At 39.6% G+C, this 21,680-nt stretch overlaps 1 protein-coding gene across 1 annotated transcript; it reads right to left on the bottom strand.

The window, feature by feature from the left end:
- Window positions 1-15,313: 15,313 nt before the first annotated feature.
- Window positions 15,314-18,170, bottom strand: LOC146369025 (placenta-specific gene 8 protein-like). Its single transcript, XM_084910792.1, has 4 exons — window positions 18,070-18,170; window positions 17,122-17,227; window positions 16,794-16,981; window positions 15,314-15,789 (listed from the first exon to the last, which is right to left on the bottom strand). Exons 2-4 carry the CDS (start codon window positions 17,186-17,188, stop codon window positions 15,553-15,555), a joined length of 492 nt encoding a protein of 163 aa, XP_084766918.1. The 5' UTR covers window positions 17,189-17,227; window positions 18,070-18,170; the 3' UTR covers window positions 15,314-15,552.
- Between the last annotated feature and the right edge of the window lie 3,510 nt (window positions 18,171-21,680).

A 21,680-nucleotide genomic window follows, 5' to 3' on the forward strand; every position in this document is an offset into this window, starting at 1 on the left:
AGGGTCAATTAGCACTGAGTCTGTTGCATTTTCATATTACCATGGTATTGATGTAAAATGTGTGGTTTTTTGCAAAGTCATGTTAGTACATGTTCACTTTTCTCATGGTCCTAGTTATGGTTCTGCACACTAAGTATTAGCAGTGTGAAATTAAGTGCCTTCACACACACTTTACTTAGCTGGAACTTTATAAATCTTAAGCCAATGTGTATTTCTAATGCACTGCTGAGCTATTTTGTATTGTTCTAAATGTGTGTTTCCTGTGCACTTTTTTCCTTTGGAAATTAGAATAAACTTGCTGTACAACATATAATAATTTGAAAGAAATTTAGAACCACTAAAAGCAGTTAGTAGTAATAATAAGCTATAGACCTTATCGCTTAAATGTTGAACTACTGTGTTCTGACCTGGTCCCAGGTCAGTTTTTTTTTTCCTTTGCTTATTTTGAATGGATTGGTTTTGAGGACCTGAGAAGAATCGAGGATCCCTTTTCCAGTACTGGATGGCGAGCCCCAGTCCAATTAGACGGATGAACTGGTAGATTGTAACCCAACTGGAGTGACTATTGAACATTGACGGACTGAAATTGACTTAAAAAAAGGACACAAAAGACAATACAAGCTTGGGTCTTATTTTGTTTTCAAGAAGCGTGTTCTACTTTTGTTGAATGTGCACAACCTGCTAAACTTTAATAATTGTTAATAAATGCAATTTTGTTTTCTACACCTACTGTGTAAAAGTCCTCTGTTGTCAGACACCCTCGGCTCCTATGTCTGATCTGGCCCATATTTCCCTTCTGTCCTCGTACTGTACTTCTATACTGTTAAATACATTTGAGTCTCTTTTTGTTTCATTTAAATAAACCTTGACGTTTTACAGCCACACCCTCATGATGGCCTCTGCTTCTCCAAAGAGGGCTAACAAACAAAACACACTGGGTGTACACCCATGTAATCCAATAAATTATAACGTCAAAGCTTTCTCTTTGTAAACTGCCTCTAATATCAGGTACAAACAACAAAGTACTAATCACTAAGTTTATGTGAAAGGACTTGTAGAAAACTGGAAGGTCTTACCTGCCCGTGCGGGACACCCTCTGCGCACCTCTTAATGACTGAACGGAGGCTCTTTGGACTGAGTTTCTTTCTGTTGGGTCAACACAAATAACACTGCAAAGCTTGAAACTCTGGAAACGGAAAAATGAAACTCAAATCCATTCAACAATGTCCTTCATGGCCATTGTGTTTTAACCTGTCAATACAAGCGCGGTCACCCATACAGCTGTACAAGCAGGTACTCGCAGACTCACGCTGTCTCGGTTGGCTACTGCCTCTAGATGTATGTGGTATTGTTAGTACTGTGTGCTGTTCATTAACATGTATTATTTATTATTATTTACTGCTTCTTTTCATATGTTGGTTGTAGATTTGATTTTTCTGCTGTTTTTTTTTTTCTTAAATTTTTTTCAGCAGTTTTTGAAGCAGAGTCTCAGTGTTTTTTTTCTCTCTCACTCCCTTTTCTTCTGCTCTACATTTCTTTCCCTCTTCTTCTGTTAGCTTTAACCACAATTTCTATTTATTCTTTTTCTTTTCTGCTCCCAGGTCTTGTCCAAGTGGACCAATATAGCAAATGCCATAATGGTCCACTTGTGGGAAAGTAAATCTGTTGGGCAGTTTTTGGCCTTCCTACAAATATTCTGATTTCTAGATAAGATAGATAAAGAACTTTATTGTCATTGTAGTTATACAACAAAATTTGTTTGGTAGCTCACAGAGGCCAGCAGCAATAAAACCAGAAGCAGCATAGTAACATAATAACCAAGTAAACGTAGTAAAATATAAAGTAAAAAGAAGGCACTTAGCACAGTAAATAAAACAAAAAAGAAAAAGGAAATGCTAGTATTTAGAATATGTTAGTTTGAGCGCAAACGGTATAATGTAATATAATATAACAGTATCTACAATGTGGTAATTTAGTACAAACATTAATGCCCAGTAAATGACTTTGTACATTAGCAGCAGACATGACATGGGGTAAAGTAGAGAGAGGGAGAGTTAGCTATTGTGTGCTGGGGGAGGGGTGACACAGGCTACAGCTCTGGGGAAAAAGCTGTTGTTTAGTCTGTTTGTGCGGGTTCTGATTGCCCTATATCTCTTCCCTGATGGAAAAATCTGTGACCTGGATGGGTTGGGCCCTTGATTATGCGGCTAGCTTGCTTCTGTAAACGACTAGCATAGACCGTGTCGAGATTCGGGAGTTTGATTCCAACTAGGGCTGCCACAAACGATTATTTTGATTGTCGACTAGTCACCGATTATTTTTGCGATTAGTCGACTAATCAGATCATCATCCATTGGACGTAAAAGTACAGCTTATTGCACCAGCATGCATCTGCTCTTATATATATCATTGACTTACAGCTTTAAGTGTTTAAGGTATGTGCTAACTAAAAATAAAGACAAGATGATAGTTTATTAAATTTTAATGAAATTTGCAGATTGTTTTGGTGAAGTTTAATAAACTCAGCCGTCTGCTCCTTGCTATCTAAAATATAACAGGACACCGGAGTATATTCTCGAGCATCTCACACTTCTGATAATCAGTTGTCTGCTTGACGTCTATTTCTTGGCTCTTCTGTAGTCTACAACAATCTCCTTTGTTTTGGTAGTGTTCAGAACCAATTCGTTGTTTCCACACAATTTGGTTAAATGTTGGACGTCCTCTCTGTAGTCAGTTGTCTGATAATCAGTTGTCTACTTGACGTTTATTCAGCTGTGTAAAAAACTATAACTTTAATCTCAGCCACACCGATTTACTCAGGAACAAATAAAATACTGAAAAAAGCCAAACAGTAACATTATTAAGTTATCTAAGTGACTTATATATCATTTTTAACCTGAGTAGCGAAAGACGGCGGTGGGTTTGAAAATGATTTGCCGGGAGTCCGGTGTTCTCACCGGCTCTAGTGAGCCTTGAATTCCGGCTAGCTATCGAGCTGGTGGGTAACAGACGTCTCTGAAAACGTCAGAGCGCTTTTGAAAATATGCGGTGTCTTGATAAACTGAGCAGATATTTGCTTGTAGCCTAGCCCGTATGCCGGCTCTCTTTCCCCGCTTTTGCTTCCAGTCTCTTCGCCGTCTTCAGCGTCTCACGGGCGGTATAATGAGTGTTCAGCTGAGCTCCGCAGAGCGCAGGATCTCCAGTCGGATGGAATTTAAGTTTCCAGGTGAATAATCTTGATGCTGATTTCAGATTTCAAGCAGTTTGGCTTATAATTGTTGAGTTAGTGCATGATAGAGTAAACTAAATACACTTAAAAAAAAAAAAAAAATGCTGCTGTATGTTTGGGAGCTCCAAGCCGCAGCGTCTGCATGCGTCGCCAACGAACAGGGCAAAAAGAAGCAACAAAAAACTCCCAACTAAACCTCAACAAGTGCAGAAACGATCAAATAATCGGGCAACTATGGGTTAAGAAAAGTCCAACCAGGAGAAGCACAGAAGAAGAGTCAAAGTAATTTGTTAACTGGAATGTTTACGATGACGATGATCTGAGCTCACTCCTGCCAGAAATGGAGGCTGTCAGTCTCTTAAAGAAAATACAGAAGATATTAGCTAAGTCAAATTTACAGCTACACAAAACTGCCTCAAATCGGAAGCAAGGTGATGGCTGAAATCCAGCTGATGACCTGGGAAAGGACTTAGACATAGAGACAGACTCTTCACCTCTTCAACATTGCATTGGACTAAGCTGGATCCTTGAATATGATGCCTACATCTTCCAGGCTTCTAATCAAGAAGGATCCTTCACTTAGTGAGGCATACCCAGACCTTATGTCTCATTGCCTCTGTTCTCAATGCAGCACCAAAAGCATTGTTTCTTCTCAGATCAGTCGTTGATTGAAACTACAGCTGTCGTTAACACCGTCCTTACTCTTTAATGAAGGTGAAAGCCGAACTAGTGCCATGATGAGGGTTGAGTTGAATGCTTTACAGCAGTGATTCCCAAACTTTTGCTGCCCCCACCCTTTGTTTTACAAGCCTGCCTGTTGGTGTAGAGCTTCTCAAACCTGGGTTGCAGTTTTGAGACCGCCACTCTGAGCTCATTTTCAATGTCCATCTTTGATCTGTACTTTGTCTTGATTGAAGCCACAGCAGAAAAGCCTACCTCACATAAATAGGATGTGGCAAAAGGAAGAAGTATGGCCAGGGCTCTCTTATCCAGCAGTGGGTAATCTTTGTCCACTCCAATCCAAAATGCAACCAGGGTCTGTGACTTAAACTGCAGCCTCTTAGTTGAATCAGAGGTAAGATCAATGAACCGTTCCTCCTCGGATGTGCTGAAGTCAGCAGGGGGTGTAGCACTGAAGGGGTCACAGATCCAATTATTCTTTGGAATCTTGCACCAGGAAATATCTCTGGAAATGTTTCTGAAGGGCAGACGTGTTCTCTGATGCATGGGATCACTGTATTCCGCAGCTTGCGGTCTTCAATGAATGATTTCGATTTCTCAAACTAGTCCACGTTTCCATCTTTCACTCGCTGCTTCCACATTTCAAGTTTTCTGACAAAGATGTGACTTTATCTGTCAGATGTGGGAACTGAGTGTTTGTGCCCTGTGTCTGCAAATTTAGTTCATTGAGTTTCAGGAACATGTCACTGAGGTATGCCAGTTTCATGAGAAAGTTGTTGTAGTTAAATTTGTTGGTAAGATCACTGCCCTCTTCCTTCAAAAAGATGCGGATCTCATCTCGCAGTTCAAAGACCCTGGATAGCACCTTCCCACGTGACAGCTATCGGGACTCGCTGTGATACAAAACGGCTGTGTGGTCGGAGCCCATTTCTTCACACAGTGCCGAAAAAATCCGGGCTTTCACAGTTCGTGTTTTGATGTAGTTGACTGTGGCGATGACATCAGTCATTACGTTACTCAGCTCAGGACTCAGCTGTTTAGACACCAGTGCTTCGCGGTGTATCATATAGTGCATCCTCTGCACATACGTTATCAGTAAGCAGTCTTTTTTAATATCAGTGGCTTCATCCATCTAGAGAGAAAAGCGGCTGTCACACACCTTATCCTCTATGTCCTTTGACATATCATAAATGCACCTGCCGATGGTATTATTGGACGAGGAATATCCCGTTATACCCTGTTTGCTGGCTGCTGCGTCGTCAGTCATAGTTGAAACCATATCCATAGCACAGGGAAGTATTAATTCCTGTGCAATCGTGTGCGGCTTTTTACACTGAGCCACTCGGTAGGCAACTTTATAGGAGCCGAGGAGAGCATTTGCCGAAACAGATGCAGCTTTAGTAAAGAGACACTGTTGACCACAACAATTTAGAAGTTTTTGTCTGAAAAAGTCCACTGATTTGTCTTTGTGCTCTGGATGTTTTGTCTCTAAGTGGCGTCTTAGCTTGTTGGGCTTTAAACTGTCTCAAGCTAGCACTTTAAGACAGACAACACACTGCGGCCTCTCCTCATTACCCACCGCTGTGCAGGTGAAGCCAAGCGCAAGATATGCTTCATCATATTTTCTGCTTTTTGGTTTGAAAGGAAGTGGGTTTGTACGCATATTTGGTGATGATTCATCTTCTGCTTTTCGTTTGTGTCAAAAACCTGTCCATTATGCTAGCAGAGTTCTCTGTCTGCCCGGTGTCTACTCTCTTTTGCTTCCCCCAAGTCTTGTCTCATCTGATTAGTGTCAGTTGTGTTTCCTGCCTTTCTGCCATCTCCTTGTTTCCTTCTCTGAGTATATATAGCACGTGTTCTCCTTTGCTCCTTGTTGGTCCCTCTGCCTGTCATGCCCTCGTTACCCCTGCTCTCTGTGTCCTCGTTTTTTGGGGTTTTCAGGTTTCTAGTTTCAGGCTCACTTAGGTTTTAGTTTTCCCAGTTTAGGTTCTGTTAGCTCCACACCAGTCATTTCCCATCTTTGTTTGTATGTCACCAACTGTAGATAAACGCTCACTCTCAGTAAATTCGGTGCCTGCACTTGGGTCCTTTCTCTCATCACTCCACACGTCTGCCGTTGCAGCTGTGACAGAAAAACCCTGGGGCTTAACACGTTAAATAAAAAGTGCAATATTGTAACTGCTTTTTAAAAATCTGTTCCTAATTTGGTAATATATTTAATTTACAAGTTTTAGAGGGTTCTTTCGACAGTATATATCCAAGATAAATGATCACAATTATAATATTTCTTACTGCCTCAAATCAAATAGAATTTGTGTCGCCGCCTAGAATCAGACCAGCAACCCTTCACTTGTCAAGTACAAGTTCAAAAAACTACATTATACAGCCCACAAAATAAAAAAGAACTTAGTTGATAATTAAAAGTATAGCTTTAGCTTAAGTCAGCTTTCCCAGCATGTTATTTTCAGGGTCAGGAATCTATATATTCCTGATCAAAGGAGGTTGGTTCAAGCCCTGACTGGGGCCTTTGAAAGTAGAGTTTCCCGTTCTCCCTGTGCCGTGGGTTTCCTCTGAATACTTCAGCTTCCTCCCACACTCAGCTGACATGCATGTTAGGTTATCTGGTTATATGGAAAAACTTGCTGTAGGTGACAGGTAGACAAAGTCCTCAAAGCGTATAAAATAAGTCCTAGTTTGTCAAAAATTAAATCTGACACCAGCCTTTAATATGCTGAGGAAGTTAGTTGGACCTTAAAAGTGTGCTTATGTAATAAAAAGCAGAGATTCCGCAATTCTGCCTGATCCGTTGAGGCTAATGCTGAATGTAAGGTTTAAATTCTGTGTAACCTTAACTTAGCATTTTTATGTCACACGGCTTTACAAAAAAAAACACACAAACTGCTGTGTGTCTCTGAATCTGTTAAAGCCTGTGAAAAATCTCAATCACTATTTTCCTTCAAGAAAATAAGAAAGCCTTCTGACACAAGAGAACTATGATTTATATGTTTTATAGATGAGTAAAATTTGCAGCAATTACAGGACATTCTTGATGTCACATTTTCGGTCTGTTGCTCATTAAATGCTAGTGGGACTAATTCAGCGTTTCATACTGATCTATTATTAACTGCTAAAGATGGTTCAGTCTTTGCTCTGCTTGAATTAATCTTATAGTGTTTGTCAGAATCACTTACTACTTCCATTACCTCGCTTTGCAAAGTGCTTAGCCTCAGAGAAACTGGTTTAGACTGCTTTAGATCGTACTTGTTAAACAGAAAACCTCCAATGCTTCGTCATCATGAGCCTCTGTGGGCTCTATGCATGGTGCCATATTCCTGATTTACATGCCTTAATCAAGACTGACATGCAGACAGAAAAACCAAAAAAAAACCCTCTATTGCTCTAGTTAGAAGAGAATAAAAATTGAATATAATTTGGTTTGTCTTTCTAAAATTCACGATAAAGAATAGCCTTGTTTCTCTATCCAAAAATCGAAGTATGCTGTGTGACCTAAGTGCTTTTTAGACAAACAAGTATTTAATTACTGGATTACTACAAGCCAGAGTGCTGTAATAGTGTTGCAAGAGTGCTAAAATATGAACTTCTAATCAAACCAGTTTTTCCAGCTTGCAAGGCACGTTTCTTTTAATGCTGCTATGCTATAGGATAGTGTGGTGACCCACTAGAGGGCTACCATCACACCCAAGCTTGGAGGAGGGTGTCAGGTTTATATTGTTGGATTATATATTTCTAAGCATAAATGACAACCATATATGCTTAGAGGTATATAATTGATTGCATATTGATAGGATGTTTGATCCTTAATAGTCTGCAAAGACTCTGTGTGCATTCCAGAGCACTCTGGCACACACACACTCCCTGAAGCTATGTTTGTCTTAAGCTCTTTGTCAATGCGATTCATCAAACTCATTATCAGGATGCACTTGCCAGGTCAATTTGTTCAAGAGCCTCTTTTCATAGTTTGGAAATTCACAAATATACAGGTTTCCTACAGCGGTAAAGTTAGTTAATTTCCAAAATAAAGCATATGAATACATCTGGCTCCCATTTATTTGTAATCTTGAAGCTAAACAAACTAACCAAAGAAATGTATTTTTAAAATCCTTTCCTGCTATTGGCTGTGAAGCAGGAGACAACAAACCAGTAAGGTTTTATATGCAGACAATGCTAGCATGTGTTGGCAGGTTACGGAGAGCTTAACATCTCAACTATTGTTCCTTGTTATTGTTTGTCAGTCTGGACTGTATATCCATGGTGTTCAAATGTACCATTTGCATTCCCTTCTGAAGTTTTCTTGTAAAAGTCTTTGCAGTTTTTAGAATTGAATCACTCATTTGAGAAGAAAATTCTCAGAAAAGTAGGATAAGACTACGAAAATGGGGACTATCTGTCCATGAAGCCAGATAACACACACCAATTAGTAAAACTGCAGGAATGTCTTAAAGACATAAAGACCTGGATGGCCGCTAACTTTCTGCTTCTTAATTCAGATAAAACTGAGGTTATTGTACTCGGCCCTGAAAATCTTAGAAATATGGTATCTAACCAGATTCATACTCTGGATGGCATTACCTTGGCCTCCAGTAACGCTGTGAGGAACCTTGGAGTCATTTTTGACCAGGACATGTCCTTCAACGCACATATTAAACAAATATGTAAGACTGCTTTCTTCCATTTGCGCAACATCTCTAAAATTAGAAATATCCTGTCTCAGAGTGACGCTGAAAAACTAGTTCATGCATTTATTACTTCCAGGCTGGACTACTGTAATTCATTATTATCAGGATGTCCAAAAAACTCACTGAAAAGCCTTCAGCTAATCCAAAATGCTGCAGCAAGAGTACTGACAGGGACTAGAAGGAGAGAGCAGATTTCTCCTGTTTTGGCTTCCCTTCATTGGCTTCCTGTTAAATCCAGAATTGAATTCAAAATCCTGCTCCTCACATACAAGGTCTTAAATAATCAGGCCCCATCTTATCTTAATGACCTTGTAGTACCATATCACCCTATTAGAGCACTTCGCTCTCGCTCTGCAGGCCTACTTGTTGTTCCTAGAGTATTTAAAAGTAGAATGGGAGGCAGAGCCTTCAGTTTTCAGGCCCCTCTTCTGTGGAACCAGCTTCCAGTTTGGATTCGGGAGACAGAAACTATCTCTACTTTTAAGATTAGGCTTAAAACTTTCCTTTTTGCTAAAGCATATAGTTAGGGCTGGACCAGGTGACCCTGAATCCTCCCTTAGTTATGCTGCAATAGACGTAGGCTGCCGGGGGATTCCCAAGATGCATTGAGTTTTTCCTTTCCAGTCACCTTTCTCACTCACTATGTATTAATAGACCTCTCTGCATTGAATCATATCTGTTATTAACCTCTGTCTCTCTTCCACAGCATGTCTTTTATCCTGTCTTCCTTCTCTCACCCCAACCGGTCGCAGCAGATGGCCGCCCCTCCCTGAGCCTGGTTCTGCCGGAGGTTTCTTCCTGTTAAAAGGGAGTTTTTCCTTCCCACTGTCGCCAAAGTGCTTGCTCATAGGGGGTCATATGATTGTTGGGTCTTTCTCTTCTTTCTACAATCTTTACCACTTCTTCTGGGAACTGTTGTTCACCATCCTGGCAAGTAGGTAGTTTAAATGGAAACATGTCAGCATTTTATGTGCCATTTAAAAATAAAACACAAAAGAATGCGAGATTCACCTACCAGCTGTTCTCTGAAGAGATCCTCTTCCTTCTCTTTCAGATACACCTTCAGGCAACGGATTGCGACCTCTCTCTTCATTTCCACTGAACTCTGGAGAATAAAAAAAGCAAAACAAAACTTAAACTTACAGTTTATTAGGTGAAAAGTCAAAACTATTACATTTATGTGACTTGCATTGTGCCAAATATTGATTTTAAATATGTTTTTAAAAGAAATAAAGATTTAATCTTTGTAACTTCAATTTAAACTGTTACACACTGGCCTGCTTTAAATGCCCACTTTGCTAGCAGTAGGATAAAGTGAGTAAAAGTAAATGTAACCTAAATTTCATCAACAGCACAATTGTGCTTTTGATGAATAGGACCTGAATCAGAGGATGACATGAACTATAACTGTAACTGTAACAACTAATTCATCAATACACCTGCGAGGTACATTATATATACTTTCCAGTTTTAGTAGTAGGTGGGCTAAATGTTTCTCAATTAAATTAGGCAATTCACCAATTTCTTCATCCTCTTCATTTGCTACATCTTCACACAATGGATTTTCATTATGTTCCTCAAGAGGATCATCTCCTGCATTCAAACGACTGACACACCTCTGTATCAGCTCAGGCTTGAAGTCATCCAATGAGTGAGGAGTGTGTTTTCGGTTCCTATGAGAAGCATATGTTCAAATGAGCAGTTACAAGGCAGAATTCCCAGTCGAGCTTAGAACATCAACACAATTGATAGAAATACTTTTAGTCAGGGATAAATTCACCACATTTTACTCTGTCAGTAATTAGTTACCTCACCCGAGACCATCTTGTGGAAACACGAATTTACTCTGACACCATGATAAAAATGCAGGCAGCTACTGACCGGTTAATTTGAACATATACGGGTTCAAATTGAACATGCTCTGCTGTCGGCATGTTCTATCAGCTAACCAAATGTACCCTGACAAGTGACATGTTTTAATTGTATCTGTACTCTTTTATTTGTGAGGAACGTTTGCTAGCTAAAAGAAATGGCTAGCTAAACTTAAAAAAAAACAACAACAACTCTACTCTGCTAAATTACGATTAAAACCATCAAATTTCAGTTTTTTTTAAATATGACATTTTAAAGTGTACAAATATAACTTGTAATTCATCTATTTAGAATTCAGTACTTACTTAACTCACCGAACACAGTCTAGGGCAAACACACCTCTTCTCCCACGAAGCCGCAAGAATCCAGAAACTGTTGCGCACGATACGAACATATGCTACGGGGTTGCCCTCATCTGTCTGAATGGTCTCAATTCAAACAGGAAGGATGTTGAAACTCATTTTTACATGTTACACAAACTTACTTTTGTCATCAATCAACAACAGAAAATATTATTTTATTCAATATACTCAAACATTTAAGTTAAGGAGCTGTTTTTTAATTTTTGTGTTGCACTGACTTCTAACATTGATTATTCAACTCACTGAAACGTGTACATGTAGACAACTTACTTTTTTTAGCAGAAAAATGCTTTTTTGTTAAGTTCTACCGACAAACACAACGAATATTTTTTAGAGTGTACTGTGTGCTGTTCATTAACATGTATTATTTACTGCTGTTTATTCTTATGTTGGTTGTTGCTTTGTTTTCTCATTTTTTAATTTTATATTTTTTCAGTAGGTGTTGAAGCAGATTCTAAGTGTTTTTTCCTTCCATCTCCTTCTTTTAAGTTTCTCCACAGCTTTATTCTTTCTTTTCTGGCCCCGAGTCTGTTACATTGTGATTGTAATAATTAAATATAAAAGAAATCCTAAAAATATTTCTTTAAAATATGGCTATCAAGTGGACCAATACGGCAAATGCATTTTTGTCCTTCAGACACAAATTCTGATTGCTACACTGGTGGACAGGACAGGGGAAAAAGAAAGAGAAAAAACCTCAACTAAACCCTTAACAAGGGTGAAAATGATCAAATAATCGGGCAACAATGGGTGAAGAAAAGTCAGGAGTAGCAGAAAAAACAAAGGAATTTGTTATCTTGAATGTTTATGCTAACGATTATCTGACCTCACTTCTGACAGAAATTGAGGCTGTCAGTCTTCCAAAGAAAATACAGAAGATATTAGCTAAGTCAAATTTACAGCTACACAAAACTGCCTCAAACAGTAGCAAAGTGATGGATGCATTCCAGCTGATGACCTGGAAAAGGACTTAGATATAGGGACACTCTTCACCTCTTCAGCGTGGCCTTAGACTAAGCTGGATCCTTGAATATGATGCCTTCATCTTCCAGGCTCCTAAGCAAGAACGATCCTTCACTTAGTCAGGCACATCCTCTATAGCTGTACATAGCTGTACATCACTGTACCGTGCAAGGCCCTCATCCGAGACCATACCACTGATCCATGTGACTGCTAAAGAAAAGAAATGGAATGCACAGAAAGACGGTGGGGTTGAACTCCGGTACATACCCAAATTGTATGTCTCTCTGTTGTCAATGCAGCACCAAAAGCATTGTTTCTTCTCAGATGAGTTGTTTATTGAAACTACAGCTGCCATTGGCAAGTTTGTAACTATTATAACTAACTAACTATTCACAAAGGTTTTACACGTATGTATCCAAAAAATGACTCAAGAATTAGAAATAGGATGGGTTTAAAAACTTGATTTCCCATTTCAAATCGATTTTCATTTGAATAATATCGATTCATTAAGTCCTGAAATACATTTTTAAATATAAATGAATTTTGCCAGAAATGCCAGAATCTCAGCTAAAAGCTCACAAAAGTATTTCAACACCCACCAAACTGCTAAAACGGCAAACGATTGAAGAGCAGGTAAATAGTTTCCACATAAATATCTGAACAGAAAATTGCGGTTCATCTGGCAACAATGGACACGCCGTTGGGTGCTGAAAGCAGACAGCTTTGCAATCTCACAGACTGCAAATCTGCAGGCTTTGTCACTCTGTCCAAAATTCACTGATCCAGCAGCAAAAGAAGATCAAAACGACACTTGAAAAACATTGTCATGAATTCCCTCTTACTTTGGCTGTCTTGCTTCCACCACGAGAAAATCCATTAAAAATCTCTATTTTTCTGCATGATTCTCTTTGTTATTACCCACCAGTCTACCGTTGTGTAGAGCACTGTCGGCTGCTGTTTTTTTTTATTTTTTATTTTTTTTATTTCTTCCCCGAAATTAGCTTTAACAGGAAAGCCTAATTTGTGCTTTTCAATAACAAAGAAATTTCAACTTTTACAACTTATGCTAAATTGCAAAACGCTTATCTGTGTCTCTAACAAACTTCTAACTTTGCTCTGCTTCACTTCAGCAGCATCAGATAATCGTCAAATGTTGATTCATGGTTTCCTTCAGTTTTTGATCTCCTGCAGAACATTTTCAAGGGGGTCATAATGCTATAAAAGACCAGGCCAAAAAAAAATCTTGATATTTTTCAGTTTTATTCTCAGTTACTTTGACACAAAGGCATCTGCTGTGATCCTTGAACCTCCGATTAAGTCTCACAAGTGTCAGCTTTGCTTTTAATCCTAGATAGTTTACACTGAGTGTGTAATTGCAGAGAAATTGTCACGGTCCTGGATCGGTGACCCAGTGTTTTATACCTGTTTAATTTGTTTCTTGGTTATTTGTTTTTCATGGTTATCAATGTTAGTGTTTTGGTTTCTGTTCAAGTATTTCTAGCTCTATTCCTGTTCCGTCTTGTGTCTGCTCTGTGCCTTCCTGTCCCATGTTTCAGGCCTCTGTCTCCCCGGTGTCTACTCTCTTTTGCTTCCTCCCAGTCTTGTCTCATCTGATTAGTGTCAGCTGGTTTTCCCTGCCTAACTGCCATTTCTTCGTTTCCTTGTCTGTGTGTATATAGTGTATATGAGGATGTTGGTCCGTCTGTCTGTCATGCCCTGCTCTCTGTCTCCTCACGCTTCGAGGTTGTGAGATTGTTACATCTTATTATATCTTATGCTACCTTATACTTCTAATCAAAGAATTGTTGAATCATTATACAGTACATATACAAGATAAATGATCACAATTATAATATTATAATATAATAATATATTTATAATATTTCAAAATCAAATTGAGGCAAATCAAATCAGGACCTTGCGAATCAGAATTGAACGAGTTGTAAAAATCAGTGACAATATCAGCCCTAATTAGAAAGTCCACTACACAGACTCGGTGGCACAATGCTGCAAAGCAAAATGCAATCTAGCTAACAGTGGGACATGGAGAATTTATAAATGACTTTATAAACTTTATAAAATGGGTGAAGAACCTTTCAGACCGGAATCTCACTGAACCTGAAAAGAAAGTATTAGCTAAAGGTCTCAATTTTTCCATTTCTCCGCAACAGTTGCCCATAGTGGACCTCATCACAGCCACAGAAACCGCCATATGGATTAATAAATTATCACAGACAGAAGCAGAGCAAATCAGGATGAAAGTCTCAGCCACCCTCTCCAGTGCCAAAGTCCCGCCGTCTAACCTCACATTACAAGAAAAGAAGGCCGTCGCTTCCCTGTGCAAAGACCACAACATCACTATATTACCAGCTGATAAGGGAAGGTACACCGTGGTCCTAAACACAACGGATTACCACACAAAGATCACTACTCTCCTCAGTGACACCAGACACCAGCGATGGAGGATAAGAAAGACAGATGCAACAACATTGTCATCCCCTATGTAGCCGGTGTATCAGAGAAACTCAGGAGAGTTTTCTCCAAGCATGACATCCCGGTGCATTTCAGATCCAGCAACACACTCAGACAGAAACTGGTTCACCCGAAAGACAAAACTCCAAAACACAAACTTAACAATGTGGTGTATGCTGTGCAGTGTAGCGAGGAATGCCCAGACCTCTACATCGGAGAACCAAACAGCCGCTTCACAAGCGCATGGCACAACATAGAAGAGCCACCTCCACAGGACAAGACTCAGCAGTTCATCTGCATCTAGAGGACAAAGGTCACTCTTTCGAGGATGCCAATGTTCACATTTTGGACAGAGAGGACAGATGGTTTGAAAGAGGAGTGAAAGAAGCCATCTATATCCACTGTGAGCGGCCATCTTTGAACAGAAGCGGTGGTTTACGACACCAACTGTCTGCCATCTATAATCCAGTTTTGAGTTCCCTTCCCAGACGCCTTAACGCCCACTCACATCCTGGGCCATCTGACCTCAGGAATTCGCATGATAAGGTGGGGCCAGGTTTCACAATGAGCTCACCCAAAACCTTGGCTGATTGTGACCTACACCCATTTTCACACCTCGGCTCATGTGATTAGGTAGAGGATCATCAGGGGGTCCTTTGTCCCTCTTTGGGGGGAAACTCCCATTAGGTTTATATCTGGGACTCCCCACCATTTGACCTTAGAACTGAAGAAGCTTCTCGGATGAGAGGTGAAATGTCTTCAAGCAACTTAAACAAGTCCAGACGCTTTTCTTTCCAAGCTCCTTAGACTACGATGACCTGGATGACTGAGAATCTTCACAGACATAGTTATGGTTAATGGCTCTTCATATTGAAAACACCACAAGGACACAACCACACAGTGCATGACACAAAGCATCAGTGTAAAATCTGAAACAAATGCTTCATGGTGGATTTTTGCAGATTTTAAAACTGAATCACTCATTTGACCAGAAAAGTCTCAGAAAAGTAGGATAAGACAACAAAAATGGGGTGCAGATTTGTTTTTATTGAGCCTGTAAAATATTGGTATTACTTCAACAATAAAGTACATATACATTTGTAACTAAACTTCAAATGGGCGAATCATCATTCCCATCATTTATGTTAACTCTCTTAATTTTCTTGAAAACTAGGAAATCAACAGTAAGAATTTAACATACTAAATGATTACATTCTTGCTTTTACAAGTAAATACATGAGAACACACTCTGAGCAGCATCAGACTTCTACGAGTGTTACTTTGTTTGAACGATCACTGTTGGTTGAGCCATGAAACCAGTTGCAACTGGTTGTGCAGGCATCATCATCACTCCTGGCTGAAAAGTTGGAATAGGCTGCATGTTGACGACAGTGTTATTCTGTATGTTGATGACAGTCGGGGTTTTCTTGCGATGCCTTAACTCACGATGCATCTGACACCAGGAGCACCACTCACAGAAACAGGAAATTGCAATGTCCTTACAGAGAGAGCCCTGCAGAAAGAAAGTACAAGCATTACAGATGTGGTCTAATTCAGGTGGAAGAGCAGGTCATCTACCAACCAGAAGTTTGGTAGATCAGTCCCTGGCTCTTCTGGTCCACACGTCACAATTTCCTTGCAGCAGATACTGAGTATGTGTGTGAATGTTTGACAAAAAACATTTAGGCATAGTTGAAATCAAATATGGATGTTTTTGATTCAGTGAGTGAGACTTGTAATTCCCACTAAGGCTACGTTCACACTGCAGGTCTTGATGCTCAATTCCGATTTTTTTGATCAAATCCGATTTTTTTGTCTGCTTGTTCACACTACAAATAAAATGCGACAGCAAACGCGCTCTAGTGTGAACGCTCAAAGCGGCCCGCATGTGCAAAAGAAGACGTCACACACAACGCGCTCTGTTTAGACCCAGAGCAAACAGTATTGTTTGACAGATGGCCCTTAATATAAAGATTTCAGATTTTACATTTCCCAATTTTTGCTTTAAGTTATTGTTATTTACATAATAATGTAAATAACCTAATAATTATCCTTATTGCTGTTTTAGAGAGGAGCGGTGCTTCAAAGGATAGTTGCAGATTTCTGTCAGAATCTGCAGATTATACAGTACAAATAAAGTGTTCACGTTGTCTTCCCAACAGTTTCACTGACATCTACGCTGGATGGCCAGTAAGCGTTCACTATGTCTTCTCCGGCGCTGATAATTGGCGTCTGTCTTGTGTCAGTGACGTGAAAGACGGATTTAATGCGACATGACCATTCAAACAGCAGTCGCTTTCTAAAACATCGGATATGTATCGGATTCAGTTCCACATACGAAAGTGACCCAGATCGGATTTGAAAATATCGGATTTGTGCCGCTCACACTGTCATACCATGATCGGATATGGGTCGCATAGGGTCAAAAAAAATCGGATTTGATGCGCTTTCGCCTGCAGTGTGAACATAGCCTAAAGTCCAGCTTTGAGTTCAGTGTCATCATCTCACGGTTCATACCTTGATGCCATATCTGTTTCGCATGGCAGCTCTTACAGACAAAACTGCAGGAGGAACACAGAGGGGTATCCCAAAGGCTGCTAATACACCAGAGCCACATATATCACATAAAGGGAGACAGTTGTTCTCTCCAAATCTTCCTGAAACAGTGCAGGCGAGACAGGGGCAGCACCAGAATCCATAGCAGCCTTAAAAAACCCCACAGAAACCCACATCAACAAAGTAGTAACAAGTCTCAAAAGATGAAGGCAACACAAATCAGAACAACTTGTAGTCCTGAAAATACAATTATAATTTATGAGTCAATCATATTTAAATGGCTTCTTACAAGTACGTGCATCCTCAAAGCAGTCACAAAGACCACTGTCCCATTCTGTCAAGGGTTTTTCTGCCATTGTATGTTGAACTTCACCCACAGACACTGAATGATCACTCTGTGAAAGTAGAGAAGCAGAAAAAGCCAAATTAAATGAAACTCAAAATGTTAATTTTGAAGTTCTTTCTATCAAACTTGTTCACGAGACCTGAGACATTCAAATATTTGTAGCAATGGGAAAGTTTAAGTAGAGAAAAAAAGTATATGTTGTGGACACATGCACATAGATATGAAACCAAAGTGCATGTTAAGGATATTGTGGTCATTTTGTAAGTCGTCAGTTAAGCTTGATTAATATATCCATAATTCACAAGACATTTTATATATCAAGGTAAAGATTCTACAGCATTACAGAAAGAGACCCCCAAACATTGATAATGAACAAGCATTTGGGGATGAAGGAAGAACAAGCTTTCTATACACATCCAAGTGACTTTAAAACAAACAGCAATATGTGGTTGACATATCTCAAAAGTAAACATCTGAACAGGATATGTAGACTGGTTTGGAAGTGAAAGTCTATTACGCTTACAGTTCAGACAGTTTAATCTACTTTAACTGTCCTCTACACCAGACAGCTTAGAATTTGGAGTTCGGGATGTGGTTTGCCTTTGGGAATACTAATAACACACATAACAGTTTACATAAACCTTAGATTTTTACAGTCACACCGTAATGATGGCCTCTGTTTCTCCGACGAGGACTAATATACAAGATACGCTGCGTGTACACATATGTATTTCCATGAAATTAAAAAGTGAAGGTTTTATCCACTTTTTAATTTCTTGGAAATGCATACATTTTCTTTACAAACTGCCTCTAGTATCATGGTACAAACAACTAAGTACTGACCACTAAGTTGATGTAAAATGAATTGAATGAAAAACTGGAACGTCTTACCTGCTATTGCTGGACACCCTTTGCGCACCTCTGAAACTTAATGAATAAAAGGATCCTTGGCTCTTTGTATAAGGAGTGTCAGTGGCATTTGGGCCAACACAAACAATGCTGCCAAGCCTGAAACTCTGGAAATGGAAACATGAAACTAAAAGTGAATTTCCATTATGTGGTAATTGCGGGGGCGATCGTGGCTCAAAGAGTTGGCAGTTCCCCGGCTCGGACAGTCTCAGTCGTTGTGTCCTTGGGCAAGACACTTCACCTACCGCCTACTGGTGATGGCCAGAGGGGCCGATGGCGCGATATGGCAGCCTCGCTTCTGTCAGTCTGTCCCAGGGCAGCTGTGGCTACAACTGTAGCTGCCTCCACCAGTGTGTGAATGTGAGAGTGAATGAATAGTGGAATTGTAAAGAGCTTTGAGGGCCCCAAAAAGCGCTATATAAACGCAATCTATTATTATTATTATTATTATTATTATTATTATTAGTAATAACTGCATTCCAGGTGGTTTTTAAAGGAAAAGCAAAAACAACTGAAAAGGGTGCTTATTATAAAAGAAAGAGTCCTAAGTAGTAAAAGAAAAATAAACAGTTAAGTGTTATTCAGTTGTTTTTTGGAACAGGAACTAATAATTATCATTATCATGTTTTTCTTCTTATCTTAAGAATCCTCAAAATGCCAATCTGTAACTTTGATACATATGTGACCACACCATGCCAGTGTTACACACGTAGGGAATTGATAAGGATTTAGCGATTCTTATTTCAACATTGATATCCCTCATCGATTCAAATCCTTATTGATTCTCATTTGCTCCAGTTTGAGAGTCACCACCATCTCTAAGTAGCATATCAACGGCATTACATTCATGCAAACTAATTACACGGTGCGTGGTCAAATGTTTGTGAATGTTGGAGGTATTTTCCCTCTTTGTTGTGATCAGTGTTGGGGTCATAACTCCAAAATAGAAAAGTAAAAAAGTTGTTACACATATTACACAGAACTTCTTAAAAGTAGTGCAGTATGTTACTTATTACACCCATGAGAAAGACATGTTGTACTACTCGTTGTTACTTTCCTGTTACTATGTAAAATGATTTGAAACACTGTCTCATAATTGCCAATTAACATTATAAACCTGTGGCTACAGCCCCACACCCACCTAATGAGGACACACATGTTCTTTCTCTTAGTATTTAGGTATGAACGAAAGCCGACAACACAAAGCAAAGATAAAAACCACCACGGAGAGACTTCAAAGCAATGATTCTACTTTAGAAACATGATGATGAATGTTAGATTGAAAGCATTTACGTAGAAAGAGCTTAGAAAGAAAGTGCTTGGGTGAATAAGGCAAACTGCGTGAAGCGCTTTGGAGAGCTCAGATGCAGTAGAAAAACGATATATAAGAACCAGTCCATTTACCATAACTGTCCCACAACCTGGTCAAGGAATGGGCTCAGCCTGGACAAAGAACTTATTTTCAAAACTAGTTCCCCTCTTCCAGCTGTTTAACTTTATCCTTGAATGCTAACTGTTAAACATCGGGGATCACCCGAAAATTTGCAGTATTTATGGGTTTTAAGGGGTTTCCCTCGAAACCTTAGACTTCCTTGCCACACTGATGAGCTTTGTCATTCCTCATATCAGGGTCTTCCATAAGGAGAACTATTCTAGTCAATGTGGTAAAAGAAGTCTGTCAATAGTTTTAGTTGTGAAAACACTGCTCAATGGGCAGATCTCTGCATCATGTTCTGGTTTGACCAGATCAAACATACTTCATGTCTCAGATGTAAATAGCTGCTGTTAGAACTTCCGGAACCAAGGATGAGTGAAAAAACTTGTCTTGGTGTACTTGCTGGTGTACTTCTCATGTATTTACTTGCAGACTTGCTGTTATTTGCCCTGTCGCAATGTTAGCTAAATTGTGATCCTTTGAAACATGGTGCCACTGAGTCTGTGTAGTGGAAGTACTAATTCTTGAGACTTTTTTGGGTACATACATTTAAAACCTTCGCGAAGAGTCATTGGTGTAATATAAAGCGTGCAACTCAAGCCTCATCAAGGCACCAGCTTGGTTTTTACCATGATGAATCCAATGTAGCACGCGTCCGTCTCCATTAAGAGCAAGGGCAGCGTTGATGAAAGCTGTAATTTCAATCAACAACTCATCTGAGAAGAAACAGTGCTCTTGTTGCTGCATTCAGAACAGAGGCAATGAGACATAAGGTCTGGGTATGTACAGGAGTTCGACCTCTAAAGGGAGTCTTTCTGTGCATTCCATTTCTTTTCTTTGGCAGTCACATGGATCAGTGGTAAGGTCTTGGATGAGGGCATTGCACTGTACAGTGATGTACAGCTATAGAGGATGCGCCTGATAAATGAAGGATCGTTCTTGCTTAGAAGCCTGGAAGATTAAGATCTCATATTCAAGGACCCAGCTTAGTCCAAGGCCACATTGAAGAGGTCAAGAATATGTTCCTATGTCTGTGTCTGAAGACCTTTGCCAGGTCGTCAGCTGGCAGTTTTGTTTAGCTGTAAATCTGACTTAGCTAATATCTTCTGTATTTTCTTTAAAAGCCCGACAGCCTCAATTTCTGTCAGGAGTGAGGTCAGATCATCATCATCGTTTCCGCCCTTGTTCAGGGTTTAGTTCTTTACATCAGTATTTATTGTAGCTTGAAGAGTTTCTTGTGTGCAGAGGTGTTAAAGAACTATATTCCTGGTGCACAGACGGTAACTGAAATGTTGACTATTGAAAACTGCCTGTTTCAGTACTTGTGTTGGTCCACCATCTTGTGGTGCATTTAAGAACTGTTTTTAATTTATTTTTGCATTCTTAGCACAATAAGGAGAATGCATCTCCTTAACAGGACTGTAGTGTGAATGTAGGGGTAGCTGTAGCTCAGGTGAGCAGTTCGATCTCCTAGTGATCGTCCTAAGCTCCCAGGCCTGAATTCAAAATCCAAAACAAAACATTAAATGTATGATATCTTCAGAGAAGTAGGCAAATCAATTCCCCCAAAGGCACCCCCCGCCAAAACCCCCCAACAACCACACTCATGATACTATCTTTTCTGCTCCAGTCTGCATGCCAAGTGTCCTTGACGAGATATAATCCCAAGTTGCTCTCCAATGCGTCCATTGGAATATGAATGCATGTGAATGTTAGATAGAAAGCACTTACATAGAAAGAGCATTTAAAAAAATTACTGGTGTGAATGGATGAATGAGGCAAGCTGTGTAAAGTGCTTTGAGTGCTCAGAGTAGAAAAGCATTATATAAGAACAAGTCCATTTACCATGTGTGGGGCCTGTTGCTCTGACCTATACAATACAAATATTTCTTATTTGCATTGTAATATCTTGTTGTTGTTTTTTTTTTATTCCTGTTCTCAGAAATCACACCATGTCAAACCCTTGTGCACAGTCACAGTGAAAATACAACTCGGAATAGCTTACATCGACAGTGAATTAGCATTACTTCCATAACAAGTTAGGACACACTCATATCCACACCAACATAGCATATTCAGCATAGAACAGACAAGTAAGTGTTTTATAGACCCGCAGGGCATTTCCTAAAGGGTTGTTTATTGATAAAAATAAATTTAG

The sequence above is a fragment of the Perissodus microlepis genome, chromosome 17 (genome assembly GCF_051167445.1).
Source record: "Perissodus microlepis isolate ML-2025 ecotype Zambia chromosome 17, ASM5116744v1, whole genome shotgun sequence".
NCBI classification, from domain to species: domain Eukaryota; kingdom Metazoa; phylum Chordata; class Actinopteri; order Cichliformes; family Cichlidae; genus Perissodus; species Perissodus microlepis.

Bases quoted from the DNA above. Each gene is read 5' to 3' on its own strand.
- LOC146369025 (XM_084910792.1), bottom strand. From the start codon at position 17,188: ATGGCAGAAAAACCCTTGACAGAATGGGACAGTGGTCTTTGTGACTGC. The intron at 16,982-17,121 runs GTAAGAAGCCAT...GGGTTTTTTAAG, and splicing joins CTTTGAGGATGCACGTACTT to GCTGCTATGGATTCTGGTGC. The intron at 15,790-16,793 runs GTATGAACCGTG...TTCTTTCTGCAG, and splicing joins GAAACAGATATGGCATCAAG to GGCTCTCTCTGTAAGGACAT.